This window comes from Aythya marila (genome assembly GCF_965140915.1).
Source record: "Aythya marila genome assembly, chromosome: 9".
Lineage (NCBI taxonomy): Eukaryota > Metazoa > Chordata > Aves > Anseriformes > Anatidae > Aythya > Aythya marila.
This window is the reverse complement of record NC_139050.1, coordinates 2,738,242-2,751,138: the sequence shown is the minus strand read 5'-3', so window position 1 is coordinate 2,751,138 and position 12,897 is coordinate 2,738,242. Positions and strand designations below refer to the sequence as shown.

Sequence of the window (12,897 nt, the reverse complement as noted above, 5' to 3'; positions counted from 1 at the left end):
GAACTGGGACTACAACCTGTCATTTGCCTACATTATTTAGTTTAAAAATCTAAATTTAAGAAATCACTTGATGTACCTGCATCAAAGACTGGAACTTGAGAATCAGTTGTTCCACAGTATCAGAACAGAATAAGGTTTAACAAGATGCAGTGGCTGCACTGTCTTATTTTTTGTGTTCAGGAAATGCAGAAGCTCTAAGAAATTTCTGTTTGAATTTGTAGACAACCATGCTGAACTGCTTTTTAAATAGCCTTTACATGAATAGATATTTAAGGAAGATAACACAATCCATATATGTAGACACCTTTGTAATCTTACTAGATACGATCCATTAAATTGTAATGACCGAGCTTTTTAACTATTTGAAGTCAGTTATTTTAGTATATTTAATATTGCAAATGTTGCAGCAGTTGTATATATAGTCTTGTTAAATTTCACTGAAAATATATAATGTTTTATAGAAACATGAATTATATGCTTTTTCAATCAGTCAAGTCTTTTTTTTTTTTTTTAAAGTGTTGTAGTTTTTGTTCCCCTCTTTCATCTTCTATTTTTGGCAATTCTTACGCAGTGAAAAAGAGAATCATAGAAAAACTCAAATTTACTGTGTGACTTAAATTCAGTCTCTAAAGGTAAAAATTTCTTACCTGGTCTCTCTTAGATAGCAGTGCAGAAGATTTTGGCTTTGGTTTCTCAAAAACGAAAAAAGGAAAGAAAACAAAAAAGGCAAGATATCCCCTGCTTTCCTCTAGACTGGTGTTTCAGTTATAAGCTCCAGTGTGTCAGGCAGCAGAGAGCTTTAACAATAGAAGGCTTCAAAGTGATGCAGGCTCACGCTGGTGGAGTGGATCAGTGTGCAGACACTGCACCCACTGAAGAGTTACCTCAGTAGCCGGCTAAGAGGCTTAGGGGTGGGAGCTCCATGTGCTTAACGCTGCCTGCAGCTTCTCTGGGACCCTGTGGCATCGCTGCTAGGTGACAGAAACCAGCCTTCATCAGGTGGCAGCAAGCAGGCTGTAGAATCAGTAAAGTCATCTACAACCAATACCCAGACCTGATGATTCTGTTGCGCCTTTTATCCATAGATCTTTGAAGTACTTTCCGAAAGAAGGGTAGATGCAAGCACAATGCTTTCTCAAATATTTGGTCATTTTAATCATCATCAGTGATGAACTGACACCTCAAAGGGGGACAGTAAAACCTGAGAGGGTGTGCACAAGTATTTTCCCCATATGATGATGCAATAGCTTACTTATCTCACAAGTTGTATTTAGTTCTATATATTTTTCTCCTACCTTTTCTCCTTATCTTGCTGATTTAGCCTATTGTAGAAGAAGGCAGTCAGACCAAATGTTACAGATTAGTTGATTGTTTTTACAAGTATCTTAAATTGAAATAGAAATAATCCTGCTCCTGGGTATATGAGAATTGAAGACACCTGGCTGTATGAATGGAAAAATATATGTACTGTTGTAGGAATAGTAAAAATCTAACTTTTTGAATATAAAACATTGATATTTGTAACCTACATAATTCACCTCGCTTCCATCTGAGTACTTGATTGATTTCTGTTAAGTCTTCACTGTCACTATTCTGTCACATTTACCTATTTTTATGAGTATACTTTGTGTATACTTATATTCTAGCACTATCTTGGTCAAAGTCTAAAAGTAGAATATTGGATCAAAATCAATAAATCTGTGAGGTTTATGGTACACAGGATGTAATGTCAGCAAGTGTGGGTAAGGAGAGGGATAAACTTTGCCTGTGCAGTACCTTCCTGTAATTTAGACGTAAGTAAAGGGGACTTTCCATAAGGCAAGTTCCCATGAGGCTTCCCTTGCTGATCCCACTGCCCACCCCGTGCAGTGCAGGATATGCTAACTGTGGTTAATGGAGTCTATACTCATACTGGGCAGGTTCTACATACCTGTAGGAGGTTACAGATATTAATTAATATTAATCTAAGGTATTGTCAGGTAGCACAATTTGTTTTAAATCTCCCACAAGTTTATAGGAAGTATCTATATTTCAAAATAGGTGTCGGGAGTGGGTATTCCTATTCCCCCTCATAACAGCAAAACAAGGTAACTTGGTTTTCAGTTCAGAATGCAGTTCAATTCTCAAACAGCTAACCTCAGTTAAAATATGCATAATTTTGTCTTTACAGTTAATTATTTAAACGTTAACAGGATAGGAGGCAAGCTTTGAGCTTGAAAATTTAAACTGTCTGGAGGGAATAAGTAATGACTGAGCTTTACTGGAGAGTAAAAAATCAAATTCTAGTGTAGAATTTGATAGTCTTCTGGGGCGTTTGTGCTATTAGTTTTGAGATTCTTCTTCAGAAATCATGGATGAGCTTGGGTATTGTGTGAAAAACTGAGACAATTCAAGGGTTTAGACCTAAGAAGCAGTTCAGCAAAGCCAGGAGCTGTTTTGTGTCTTGTAAGACAAGGTTTTCCTATTAAAGCAGAGAGGCTTCCACCCAGAAATCATTTACTTCTTTTATAAAATTTCTTTAAGGATTTCCCTCCTATAGTATAAGGTGTACTGGTCCGATTCATGAGTATGAGCAACACAGTGCATTTAAGAATCTGGAACGCCTGATAGTTCTCTGTCTATGAACTCCTACCTGGACTTCTGTAAAAATCATGTGAAATCTCATGAGTATGTTGTCATATAGCAAGAATGGCAAATGGAGTAAAGAAAAATACATTCTTGCTACTCTAGGTAGCAATAGTTTATTTCTTTACTCTAGTCTCCTGGCTAGTGAGATTCTCACACTGTAGAAGCAATATGCAATCTATTCCGTGAATGTGGCGTTTCCCCAATTTATTTTGTGTTTTTTATCTGGATGCCTACTTCATGCGTTTCTGTCAGAAGACCTGTACATACTAGTAGCAAAGTCTATTTTCCGTTTTGGCAACTGCTTCAGGCAGCTTCAGTAAAACCTTAGGAATACCTACAGGTTTTGTAGCAGGTGATAGCAGATGTGCTGATACATGCTATTACCTGTTATGTCTTCCTCGATTGCAGCTCTACCATCTGCCCCTACTGAGATCCTGGCTATAAACAAAGCAGTGTAATTAGTACTGGCCATTAATGGCACTGTTCAGCATATCCCTACTGATAAAAATGGCACAGAGAAGCACAGCCAATTCAGAGTGTAAGAAACAGTTTTGGCACAAAACTATGCTTAAATTCTTTTCTTTGGCAGATAAATTGATTTGACACAGTTCTTAACTGTTCTGATATATGTTAGTCTATTGACAGAGCAAACAGTAAGTGTAAAAATACAGTTCAGCATGTGAATTAGTTGGCCAAGATACACATGTACTTACATAACTGTTCTTTGCATTATCATAAAACTGACATTTCCATAACAGGTTTGTTATTAGTAAAAATAACCTTGGATTCTATGTTTCAGGATAACCAAGCTGCAGGGGGAGGGGACAAAAATCTCCAATGTTGCTCAAGGAAAGAAAAAAGAACAAAAGTCAGTTCATTTTTCTAGGCTCTTCCATTCTCAAAAGCTATAGAAGGCACTGAACATTGTTCCAAAGCAATCTGCAATAATCAGTGTTTTTAGAAACATGCATAGAAAACGTTCTTGAAAGATGAAGATAAATGTGTATGTTCACTTGAAATGGGTTTAGGAATATGACAGGAGAACTTTTATGGCAATTGTGAAAGTCTTCTGTTTTGAAATCAGGTGTTAAACACTTGGAGTTTTCAACAAGTATTCTTTGACATGGAGACAATCAGAATCGAATAAATCCTTGATGTATCCTTACTGTAAAATTATCGCAGAAATTTAATTAGTTATAAACTACATAATATAAAACAATATTCCAATTTTTTATACTTACTATTATCTGCAACCCCTTATACTTGCTAAGCAAATTGTTTCCCTATTCTATAACATGCAGTTGGCTTAGCAGCTCTAATTCTAACTGAACAATCACTTGATGAACTATAAGGAACTTAGTTCAATTTCCTATATTTAGATAAATAGATACATTAGACATGAGCAAATACAGTCTTCCTCTACCCCATCTGAAGTAATTGTTTTTTATTTGCATATAAAAATGGTGGAAAAGTACACAGGGAAAATTCACTGAAAGAGCAGTATTTTGTGCCACTCTCCCATGTGCCACATTTGCAATGTTCCCTGTTGTTAGGGAACAGATGAATTCTAGAGTGTATATTAAAAGTTTTTATTTCTATTTACTTCTTATTGCTCTGTAGCATGCACAAAGCTGGATGGATGTACCACACACACCTTTTCAACACTAGCTGTAATTACGTTCCAAGAGTGATGCATGGTCCACAAAACAACTAGTAACGCTTTACTTCTCAGCAACTTGAACTCTTGTTGTTGTCTGCTATACCAGGAAAGCAGAAAAGAAGTTTGTATTTAGAATGTCAAACCAATGTGAGTTTTGTCATTGATTATATTCAGCATAACTGAAGGTAGGAGCCATTCTGATTTTAATTAAGAGTTCTATAAATAAAGGCTCTGTAGTTCCTCAAAATAAAATCTGGATTTGATTATGGATCATGACATCCAGGTTATCTTAAATTGCCCTTTCTCAATTTTAAAATTTAGGTCAACTTTGTACATATTAAAGTATTTCTCTTACCATATAAGAGCTGAATAACAAAGATAACTGATAATTGGAAAAATACACTTCTTGATGGAATGATAGCTTGAGTGGTAAAAGTGTATTAAGAAATGCAATCTTTGCCCTTCCCTTCCTATAAAACTGTTTTTGACTCCGTACTATATACCATATTCTTATACATCCTTATTGCTGCGCCTGTATAATCATATATACCCTGGCTGTGATGATCAGCAGCTGCTGTTATTGAATGGAAATTGGCAAAAAACAAAAAGTTCTGAAACCTCCAACTCAGCAACATTTCTGCTGGGCATGTATGTTGTGTTTTTTTTTTAAGTGGTGGAAAGAAACAACTTCTCAAGTTAGTAAGCAGTGATCTAGCCTAGTTCTTCAAGTTTAGCAGTACAATCTAATACTGATCCAGAACTTGACTGCTGCTCGTACAGCACAGTGGTGATAACTACTAATGTTGGTGCTTTTCCAGTATTGGGTACGTTTAAGATCTTGCCCTAACCAGCAACATAAGTGCAATTGTCTGGAGTAATTTGGTTCTGCAAACCAATGCTGAAAGTTCAGCCCAACCACCAAACCCAGCATGGACGTAACCTTTAACCAAATGTTAAAGTTAAAAGATGAATCTAAGTTCCTGTTATCTTATAAAATAGTCTGTTGTTTGGCTTTGTTCTTATCTATACTTTGAAAGTCCTATTTTTAAGATGTTTATGAATTGTGTATGTAACTATTTTATATACAGATGTATCAGTATGTACGGAGTATGCCATTTTTCAATATAAACGGCCATTTTAAAACTTCCTTTTGGCTTTTTAGTTTCTCTTAACTCATTTATTTTCTGCTGGCATTATGTCCCCTCACACATTCAAGCTGGGAAGTTCCGTGTGTCCTGCTCTGATGTTAGGAAGTGGCCTGCATCATCTAAGTGTTAGCGTTGCATAAGAAGACTGACATTTCAGAGATAATATGAAAATTCCTTTAATCTCAGGAGTGTATTTGGCAGTTTCAGGCACGTTTTAGGTGTTGTGGGCTCCCTGTTCGAGTCCGTTCCCTCCTCCCCAGTCACCCTACGGCTGTAAGCGCTGTGGTGGCAGCCGGGGTGCCTTCCGCCTCCTGGCAGCGCGGCTGCGGGGCAGGTTCCCCGTTGCGCTGAGGGCCCTTTCCTGCCTCCTGCGGCCTCCGCGGAGCACCAGGCCCGGGGCCGGGGCCGGGAGGTGGCGCCGCAGCCCCGCTCAGCCGCTCGCCCGGCGCCGCCGCGTCCCCGCCCCTCCGCCATGGCCGACGTGGAGGACGGGGACGAGCCGGGCGCCCCCCACTCGCACCCGGGCTCCTCGGGCTCCAAGGCGGGCGGCCCCGACAAGATGTTCTCGCTGAAGAAGTGGAACGCCGTGGCCATGTGGAGCTGGGACGTGGAGTGCGACACTTGCGCCATTTGCCGGGTGCAGGTCATGGGTAAGCGGCAGGCCCCGGCCCGCCGTGGCCGTCGCCGCCCGGGGCGGGAGGGGAGGGGGGGGGGGCTCGGAGCGCGGGCCCTGGCCGTGCCCGGCGGCCCTGGCGTGGGGGAGCGGTGGGCCGGGCCCGGGCAGGCGGCCGCCCTGCGGGAGCTGTTGGGAGCTGTTGTTGCTCGGCCCCCGGCAAGCGGAGTTACCGCCGGGCTGGGCCCTGCTGCCCGGGCTGTCCCTGAGGAACCGGCGCTGCGGGCGTGTGGAGCAACAGGCTGCTGCAGCTCCCGAGCTGCAACGCCCCGCACCGAGCACCCTGACTGCTGCTGCAGCTTAACGTGCATCAGGACTGAAAAATCTGCTGGAAAAGCGAAGCGGAACTTCCCCTGTATTGAGATCTCTTTAAAAGCAGCATCATCGTTGACCAATGTTAGTCACTGACATGACATGTTTTGTAAATATAACACCATGGATCTTTTTAAATCCCTTGAACTTTTCTTCTGCAGTATATCTATATCTCATTTTCGCTATCGTGCTGTCACCTGAGGCATAACTGACTTCAGGCCTTTCAGTTGGTCACATTGGAGTCTGGCAGGACAAATGACCAACAAATGGCCGTCTCCATGGCATGCTGCTTTTCTAGGTCCAGGGAATATAACGCTGCAAACCTAGACTGGTTTTGGTGTTACAGAAATGAGGCAAAACACATGGTGCAGTCATTTCTTGTAGATGTTTTTATTGCAAATGTTCTGAGGAACAGAAAAGGCACAAAGGTGTACTGGAGGAAAAAAGATGCAGCCCAGGATGAAGTGGTGGGGGATTGAGCACGTGGAGTTCAGCAAGGCCAACCACAAGGTTCTGCACCTTGGGCAATCCCAACACAAATCCAGGCTGGGCAGAGAATGGATCAAGAGCAGCCCTGAGGAGAAGAACCTGGGGGTGGTGGTTGACAAGAAGCTGGACACGAGCTGGCAATGTGTGCTTGCAGCCCAGCAAGCCGCCCGTAGCCTGGGCTGCACCAAAAGCAGTGCGGGCAGCAGGGCAGGGGATGGGATTGTTCCTCTCTCTCTTGAGACCCCCTCGGGAGCCCTGCTCCCAGCTCTGGGCCCCAGCACAAGGACATGGAGCTGCTGGAGCCAGGGGAGGGCTGCAAGGATGCTCAGAGGCTGCAGCCCCTCTGCTATGGAGCCAGGCTGAGGGAGTTGGGGTTGTTCAGCCTGGAGAAGAGAAGGCTCCGGGGACCCCTTACAGCGGCCTGCCAGTGCCTAAAGGGGGCCATCAGGAAAGCTGGGGAGGGACTGTCTGTTAGGGAGTGATGGGACTAGGAGTAACAGCTGTAAACTGAGAAGGGACATACCTAGATTAGGCATTAGGAAGAAATTCTTTACTCTGAGGGTGGTGAGGCCCTGGCCCGGGCTGCCCAGAGCAGCTGTTGCTGCCCCATCCCTGGCAGTGCCCAAGGCCTGGATGGGATTTGGGCAGCCTGGGCTGGTGGGAGGTGTCCCTGCCCTTGGCGGTGGTTGTAACGGGTGGGCTTTGAGGTCCCTTCCAACCCATCCGTTCTGTGACCTTTTGTGTAAACATAATTTGCAGATGCTTTAGATGTTTTATGTCTTTGTTTATATGGTGAGCAGAGACCACACTGAAAGTGAAAGTGGCTTAGTCTGTTATAAGCAAAACCTAATTTTAAGAACTTCCCTGTTCTAGCCTGTTACATGGCACTAGGAAAAAAAAAAAAAAAAAAAAAAAAAAAACAAACACCTTTACCCAGATATTTGATAAAAGCTAAAAAATTGATCTTTTGTATTTTTTCATAATTATACCAAGGCAGTACTTTTTATCTGAAACTAAGGGAAAAAATCTGGTAACCATTTTTTTTATAACAAACCAGATTGTCACAGTGTGAGAGTTGGTCATTACTGACTTCAGTTTAACAATTTTGTGTTGACCCTGCCAGACCTGGTCTGGCTCCTGTAGAGCCGCTGCATTTGCAGTAACCTCAGCTTGGAGGCAGTGACAGACTTAAGCAGGCTCTGCATGTTTGAAGTCAGTTAGTTTGATTTTGGAAGGCAGGGGACTGTTAGCTGCCCAAATTTTATACTGGTTTAACTCCTAGAACCAATGTGGGCTTCAGTGGTCACAGAAGCACAAGGAAAGAAAGAAAACTGCAGGTTTTATCTGGGAAGGCCAAGATTGCAGCAGTGGTGACTCTAGATTTGCTTCACTTTCACAGTCTGACACCCTGAGGGTTGTGATGCAGGAGTGGGGACAGCTGACATCAGCATGGTTGCTGTGATTTCTGCCTACTCTGAAACTGCAAATCGAGGGTTGGGATAGGAAAACTGCTTTTAGAGTTGCTGCAGCTCTACCACAGCTTACTGCCCAGCACATTGAAGTGACTCCAGATGGGTTTGTTCCTATGCAGCACAGTGCACTGCTGAAGCAGTTTGTCTGAGTCTTCCCTGCAACTTGGCCGCTAGTGCTACGGAAATACAAGTTACAGGAACAGACGTTAGAAAGCTCGACTTGCTGCCTGGTTTTCATCCCAGGGGGGGAAAGGGCAACTACTTCAGAGTATCTGTGCTCTTTGTTCTCTGTCACCTGAGAAAATGAGGGCAAGTGAATCTGAAATAGAACTTATGTCAATATCTGGCAGAAATACTCAAAATTCCTGTAGCATGTTATGTTTTTGTCTAATTGGAGACCTGCAGGCCTCCAACCTGTGGGACACTTTTGCCCAAGTTACTAGTTTTTCTTTGGAGGAGATTTTTCCACCGTGTGTGCTGCCATAACAGTTGAACACTTTATTGTGCATGGTATGTGCACGTAGATGGTTTCTCCTTTACTCTGGCGTAGACTGCCTTACACAAAGGCATTCTTCTGCTGTATGTGTGGCATGGTACTAAGCCTGCAAGTTATCACCTCTGCATCTCCTGAGTCTGTCATCTAGTCCTGAAGCCATGGGAGCACATAAAGTAGATAAACATTTTAATTTAGATATTTTTCCATTTTTATCTCTTGAATTATATTATCAAATTGACCAGTGTTTATAAATATGTTTGCATGCGTGTGTGACTCTTCTGAAAATGATATGCAGGTACCTATTAAGGAAAGCTACTGTACAAAAAGATGGCAGCAGGAGGTGGGGGTTGTGGTGAGAGGTGTAGGGGCTAAAAAAAGTCAAAATTGTGAATGATTTCCTTAAAAGGAGATGCTGACATCTGAAAAACAAAGTCCTGTAATTAGGGTTTGGCTGTATGCTTGCTCAGCTCTTAATATGCCTGAGTGCCTTGGCACAAATCTGCTGGTTGTTATATCTACAAAATGGAGGCTTTTTTCAGCAGAAGTTATGAAAATACAAAGCAATGGAAAATAAACAACACTTGAACAGTTTATAGTCCTTCTGATCTCTTTGAGATACATGTTTCATCGTCATGTGCCCTGATTGAAATTTGAGGTGGGGGGGGGGTGTTCAATGTTAAAGGGTTGAAGCAAACATCAAAACTTGAGATTTTTACCTTTGTAAACTGGTTTTAAAGTTTAAGTTTTCTTCTGTCAAATGTGTTCTTTAGATGGAATCCTGAGCATCAGATTGAATCTTTTTCTTGTTTACTTTTAGATGCCTGTCTTAGATGTCAAGCTGAAAACAAACAAGAAGATTGTGTTGGTATGTAGTGATTTCATTCGCTTGTTTTTCAATTGAAGTTTCTCTCAATAGGGTGCATTTTAAAGTTTGAAGGGAATACTGGTTTTATTAATGCTCAGAAGTAAACCAGTGTTTTGTTACGGTGTGTCGTATTTTTACATTAGTAATGCTTCTTGGTTTATTTTTGAGCACTGATAAAATGAGTATTAACTTCAGCCATGCTGTAGTACCTAACACTTTCAAATTTGCAGTGCTTCTGTCAACATACATGCAGCTATGATGTTTAAGTTGTTCTCATCCTGAACATAATTCAGATGATAATGTACGCCTTTGCAGTAGGTTAGGAAATGGCTCCTTTTCTTTGTACTAGGATGTGTGTCAGAAGGTATAATAGCAATACCAATAAAACCCTGTAAATTTCTGACTGGGTTAGAAAGCAGAATTTTTCCCAGTCTTGATTCAGGCATAGTGGAGATAATTGCTTGCCTGTTCAGTTTTCATTTGGAAAAGTGTGATCACTGGAGTTTGCTATGATGCTGTATAATCATAAGCGTTCTTTAAACTGCTTGTCAACACATGCAAAAACAAATTGTAACTTAATTCTGATTTATTTAAATCAGATATCATGAAAATTGTCTCATAGTGTTTGCTTTAAAACTTTAAGTCAGCTGTTAAGCCAGTGGTAAATCTTTCCACACCCTTGTTCTTTCTGCTTTGAAGTGTATTGTCTCAAACTTTATCCACTGTTATTTCTGATTATTATTCTAACCAGAACAGGAATTGCCTGTTTCAGATACCTTAGTTGCTTGGTAAGTGTCCTGTTTAAAATAGTCAGGAAAAAAAAAAAAGCATAATCTTACAACACTGCTTTGATTGGTATGCTTATATTTCAATAAGGAAAATGTGAGCTAATAAGGAAAAAAAAAAAACACAAAAAACACAAATGACAAATGACTAATACTCATGAGTAGATGGGTAATATGTTACAATTTTGTTGTGTTGAAGAAATAGTAGCCTGTGCATATTCTGGTTTATTTTGCCGGAAAATGCCAATATAGCCATTTGGACATTATGTACTGTGTCAAATGTGCTTCCTTGATGTCATGCAGTTAAGTGTAAACACTGCATTTCAGATGAGAATTTAGTAATATGCTCTTGTATGATAGTAAGTCAGTATGCATTGTCTATATTTTGGTACTGTTTTGGGAACGTTAAAGTGAAGAATTTACCCATATACTCCTGGTCAGTATTGACATATGTTTATACATTCACACTTTGTAGAAGAAGGTGAAAAAAAATATATATATAATATATATATAATATATATATGTATATTTCTTTTCATTTGGAAAAAAAATGCAAAGATCTGTGATGTAGAGATGAGGAGTATCATCAGAATGACCCTATTAATTCAATCTTGATGGATAAATCAGTGATGATGCATTTTGTCTTTTCAAATATTTTAGAAGTTTGCAGTGGCTTTAAACATCTGAGAATGGTAGTTTGGACGTTGCTGTGAGTGTTGATCAGACATCTGAGCATGACTGGAATGTGTTCTTTCTTCTCTTTCAGTGGTTTGGGGAGAATGCAATCATTCCTTCCACAATTGCTGCATGTCCTTGTGGGTGAAACAGAATAATCGCTGCCCCCTCTGCCAGCAGGACTGGGTAGTCCAGAGAATAGGCAAATAAAACACTGGAAGTTGTTTTCTGTTGAACTTGCTGAAGTAGTGTATGTCTTATGCCATATACTCATACAGAAGAGTGGAGCCTGTCAATTATGGCATGATTTATTTAGTTTATCTGGTACAAGGAACAGTGTGGTTTTGTTGTGTGCTCTTTGCTGTGCTGGGAGGCAGTGGTCAGTCTTGTTGCAGGTATTTCCACAACTGAAGGAGAGGCACTACATTAATAAATGTGTCTGTTATGATTTGAGTGTTAACTGTATCAGATCATTGAAATGTGGTGGTGCAGATTATGCCTCAAATACAGTTTGTTTAATGTCTCTGTGTAGAACAACAACTTAATTTGAAAAGGAGACTTTGCTTGTAAGTCTGATACACTGTGTGGTTTGCTGTCTGAAAAAGAAGTTATTTTCTTTACAGATAAAGAAATTGTTTTCTAAATAGTACTGTATACAAAAACACGGTCAGTTGACTTTTTAGGAAGTATTTTGGTTTTTAATCTAAAATGAATACTGTGTGAAGCACACTATACTAAACATTTCTCATTAAGGTTTTCTTTATGGCTTAAGAATATTTTGTTGCATCTCTTAAGTCTGTTGTATAATCTGTACGTGATTTCTGCAACCATAGTATTAAAAATTTAACCACGTTAATATTTTTTATTTATATTTCTGTTAAAGATCATGGACACGTGTATTTTAATCTAGAGGCTTTTGGTACAAAAACACGTATTTAAAATCAGCTAACTAGTGTTGTAAACAATTTCACTGGTTAGCTGTCTAGTATAGAATGCAAGCAAAACTGATCATTTAAATGTCCCAAGGCAGGCACTAATTAAATCTAGGGAAAATGTTAACTTGTGATTTCTTCAAAATTCATTTATAGAAATTTCTTTATCATAGTTTCATCAGATAAAATGTTTCAGGGAGTAGTAGAAAGCATTGTTTCATTTTTGTGGAAGTCCTCAGTATATCATCTTTTTTATATGATCAGTCCAGTAATTTTTCTTGCACATACTTGTTTGCCTCTGACTTTGTTTGTCTTTACCCTAAATATCTGAATAATTACTATTAATCTGAACGTATGGTTCTTTTTATATATATGAAATAAGTTGAGTTACTGTTTTAAGTCTGTAACAAATTCAGACTTAATAAAGTGGCTAATAAACCTGGATGGAACTGAAGCAATATTATATGCAAATCATTGTTTACTTCAAAATGATTGACTTAAACATTTAAGATTAATGTGTTTCTCAACAGATGCATTTCTATTCTGTTTATTTTAAGTATATTTAAAGAGGTTTATCTTCATTGTATAAAGTAGTTCCAATGAGAGTGTTTGATTTTGTCATCGAGCCTACATGCAGAGTTTATTGTGGTTGTGTTTAATACTTGTAATCTTGTTTTTTAAAACATTTTGAATATTTTAAATACAGCTTTTGTGTCATTACATGCTGAGATCATGAAAGCCCTCTGTGTCACTGTTGAAATG

General features: G+C 39.9%; 1 protein-coding gene across 2 annotated transcripts; it reads left to right on the top strand.

Annotated features, from left to right (window-relative positions):
• The first annotated feature begins 5,902 nt into the window (after positions 1-5,902).
• Positions 5,903-12,876, top strand: RNF7 (ring finger protein 7). 2 transcript variants are annotated; one of them, XM_082766708.1, is made up of 3 exons: positions 5,903-6,079; positions 9,696-9,743; positions 11,295-12,876. In XM_082766708.1, exons 1-3 carry the CDS (start codon positions 5,909-5,911, stop codon positions 11,349-11,351), a joined length of 276 nt encoding a protein of 91 aa, XP_082622834.1. In that variant the 5' UTR covers positions 5,903-5,908; the 3' UTR covers positions 11,352-12,876. The 2 variants fall into 2 exon arrangements, with proteins under 2 accessions (XP_082622834.1, XP_082622833.1); XM_082766707.1 differs by having other exon boundaries at positions 5,903-6,086.
• The last annotated feature ends 21 nt before the right edge of the window (positions 12,877-12,897 follow it).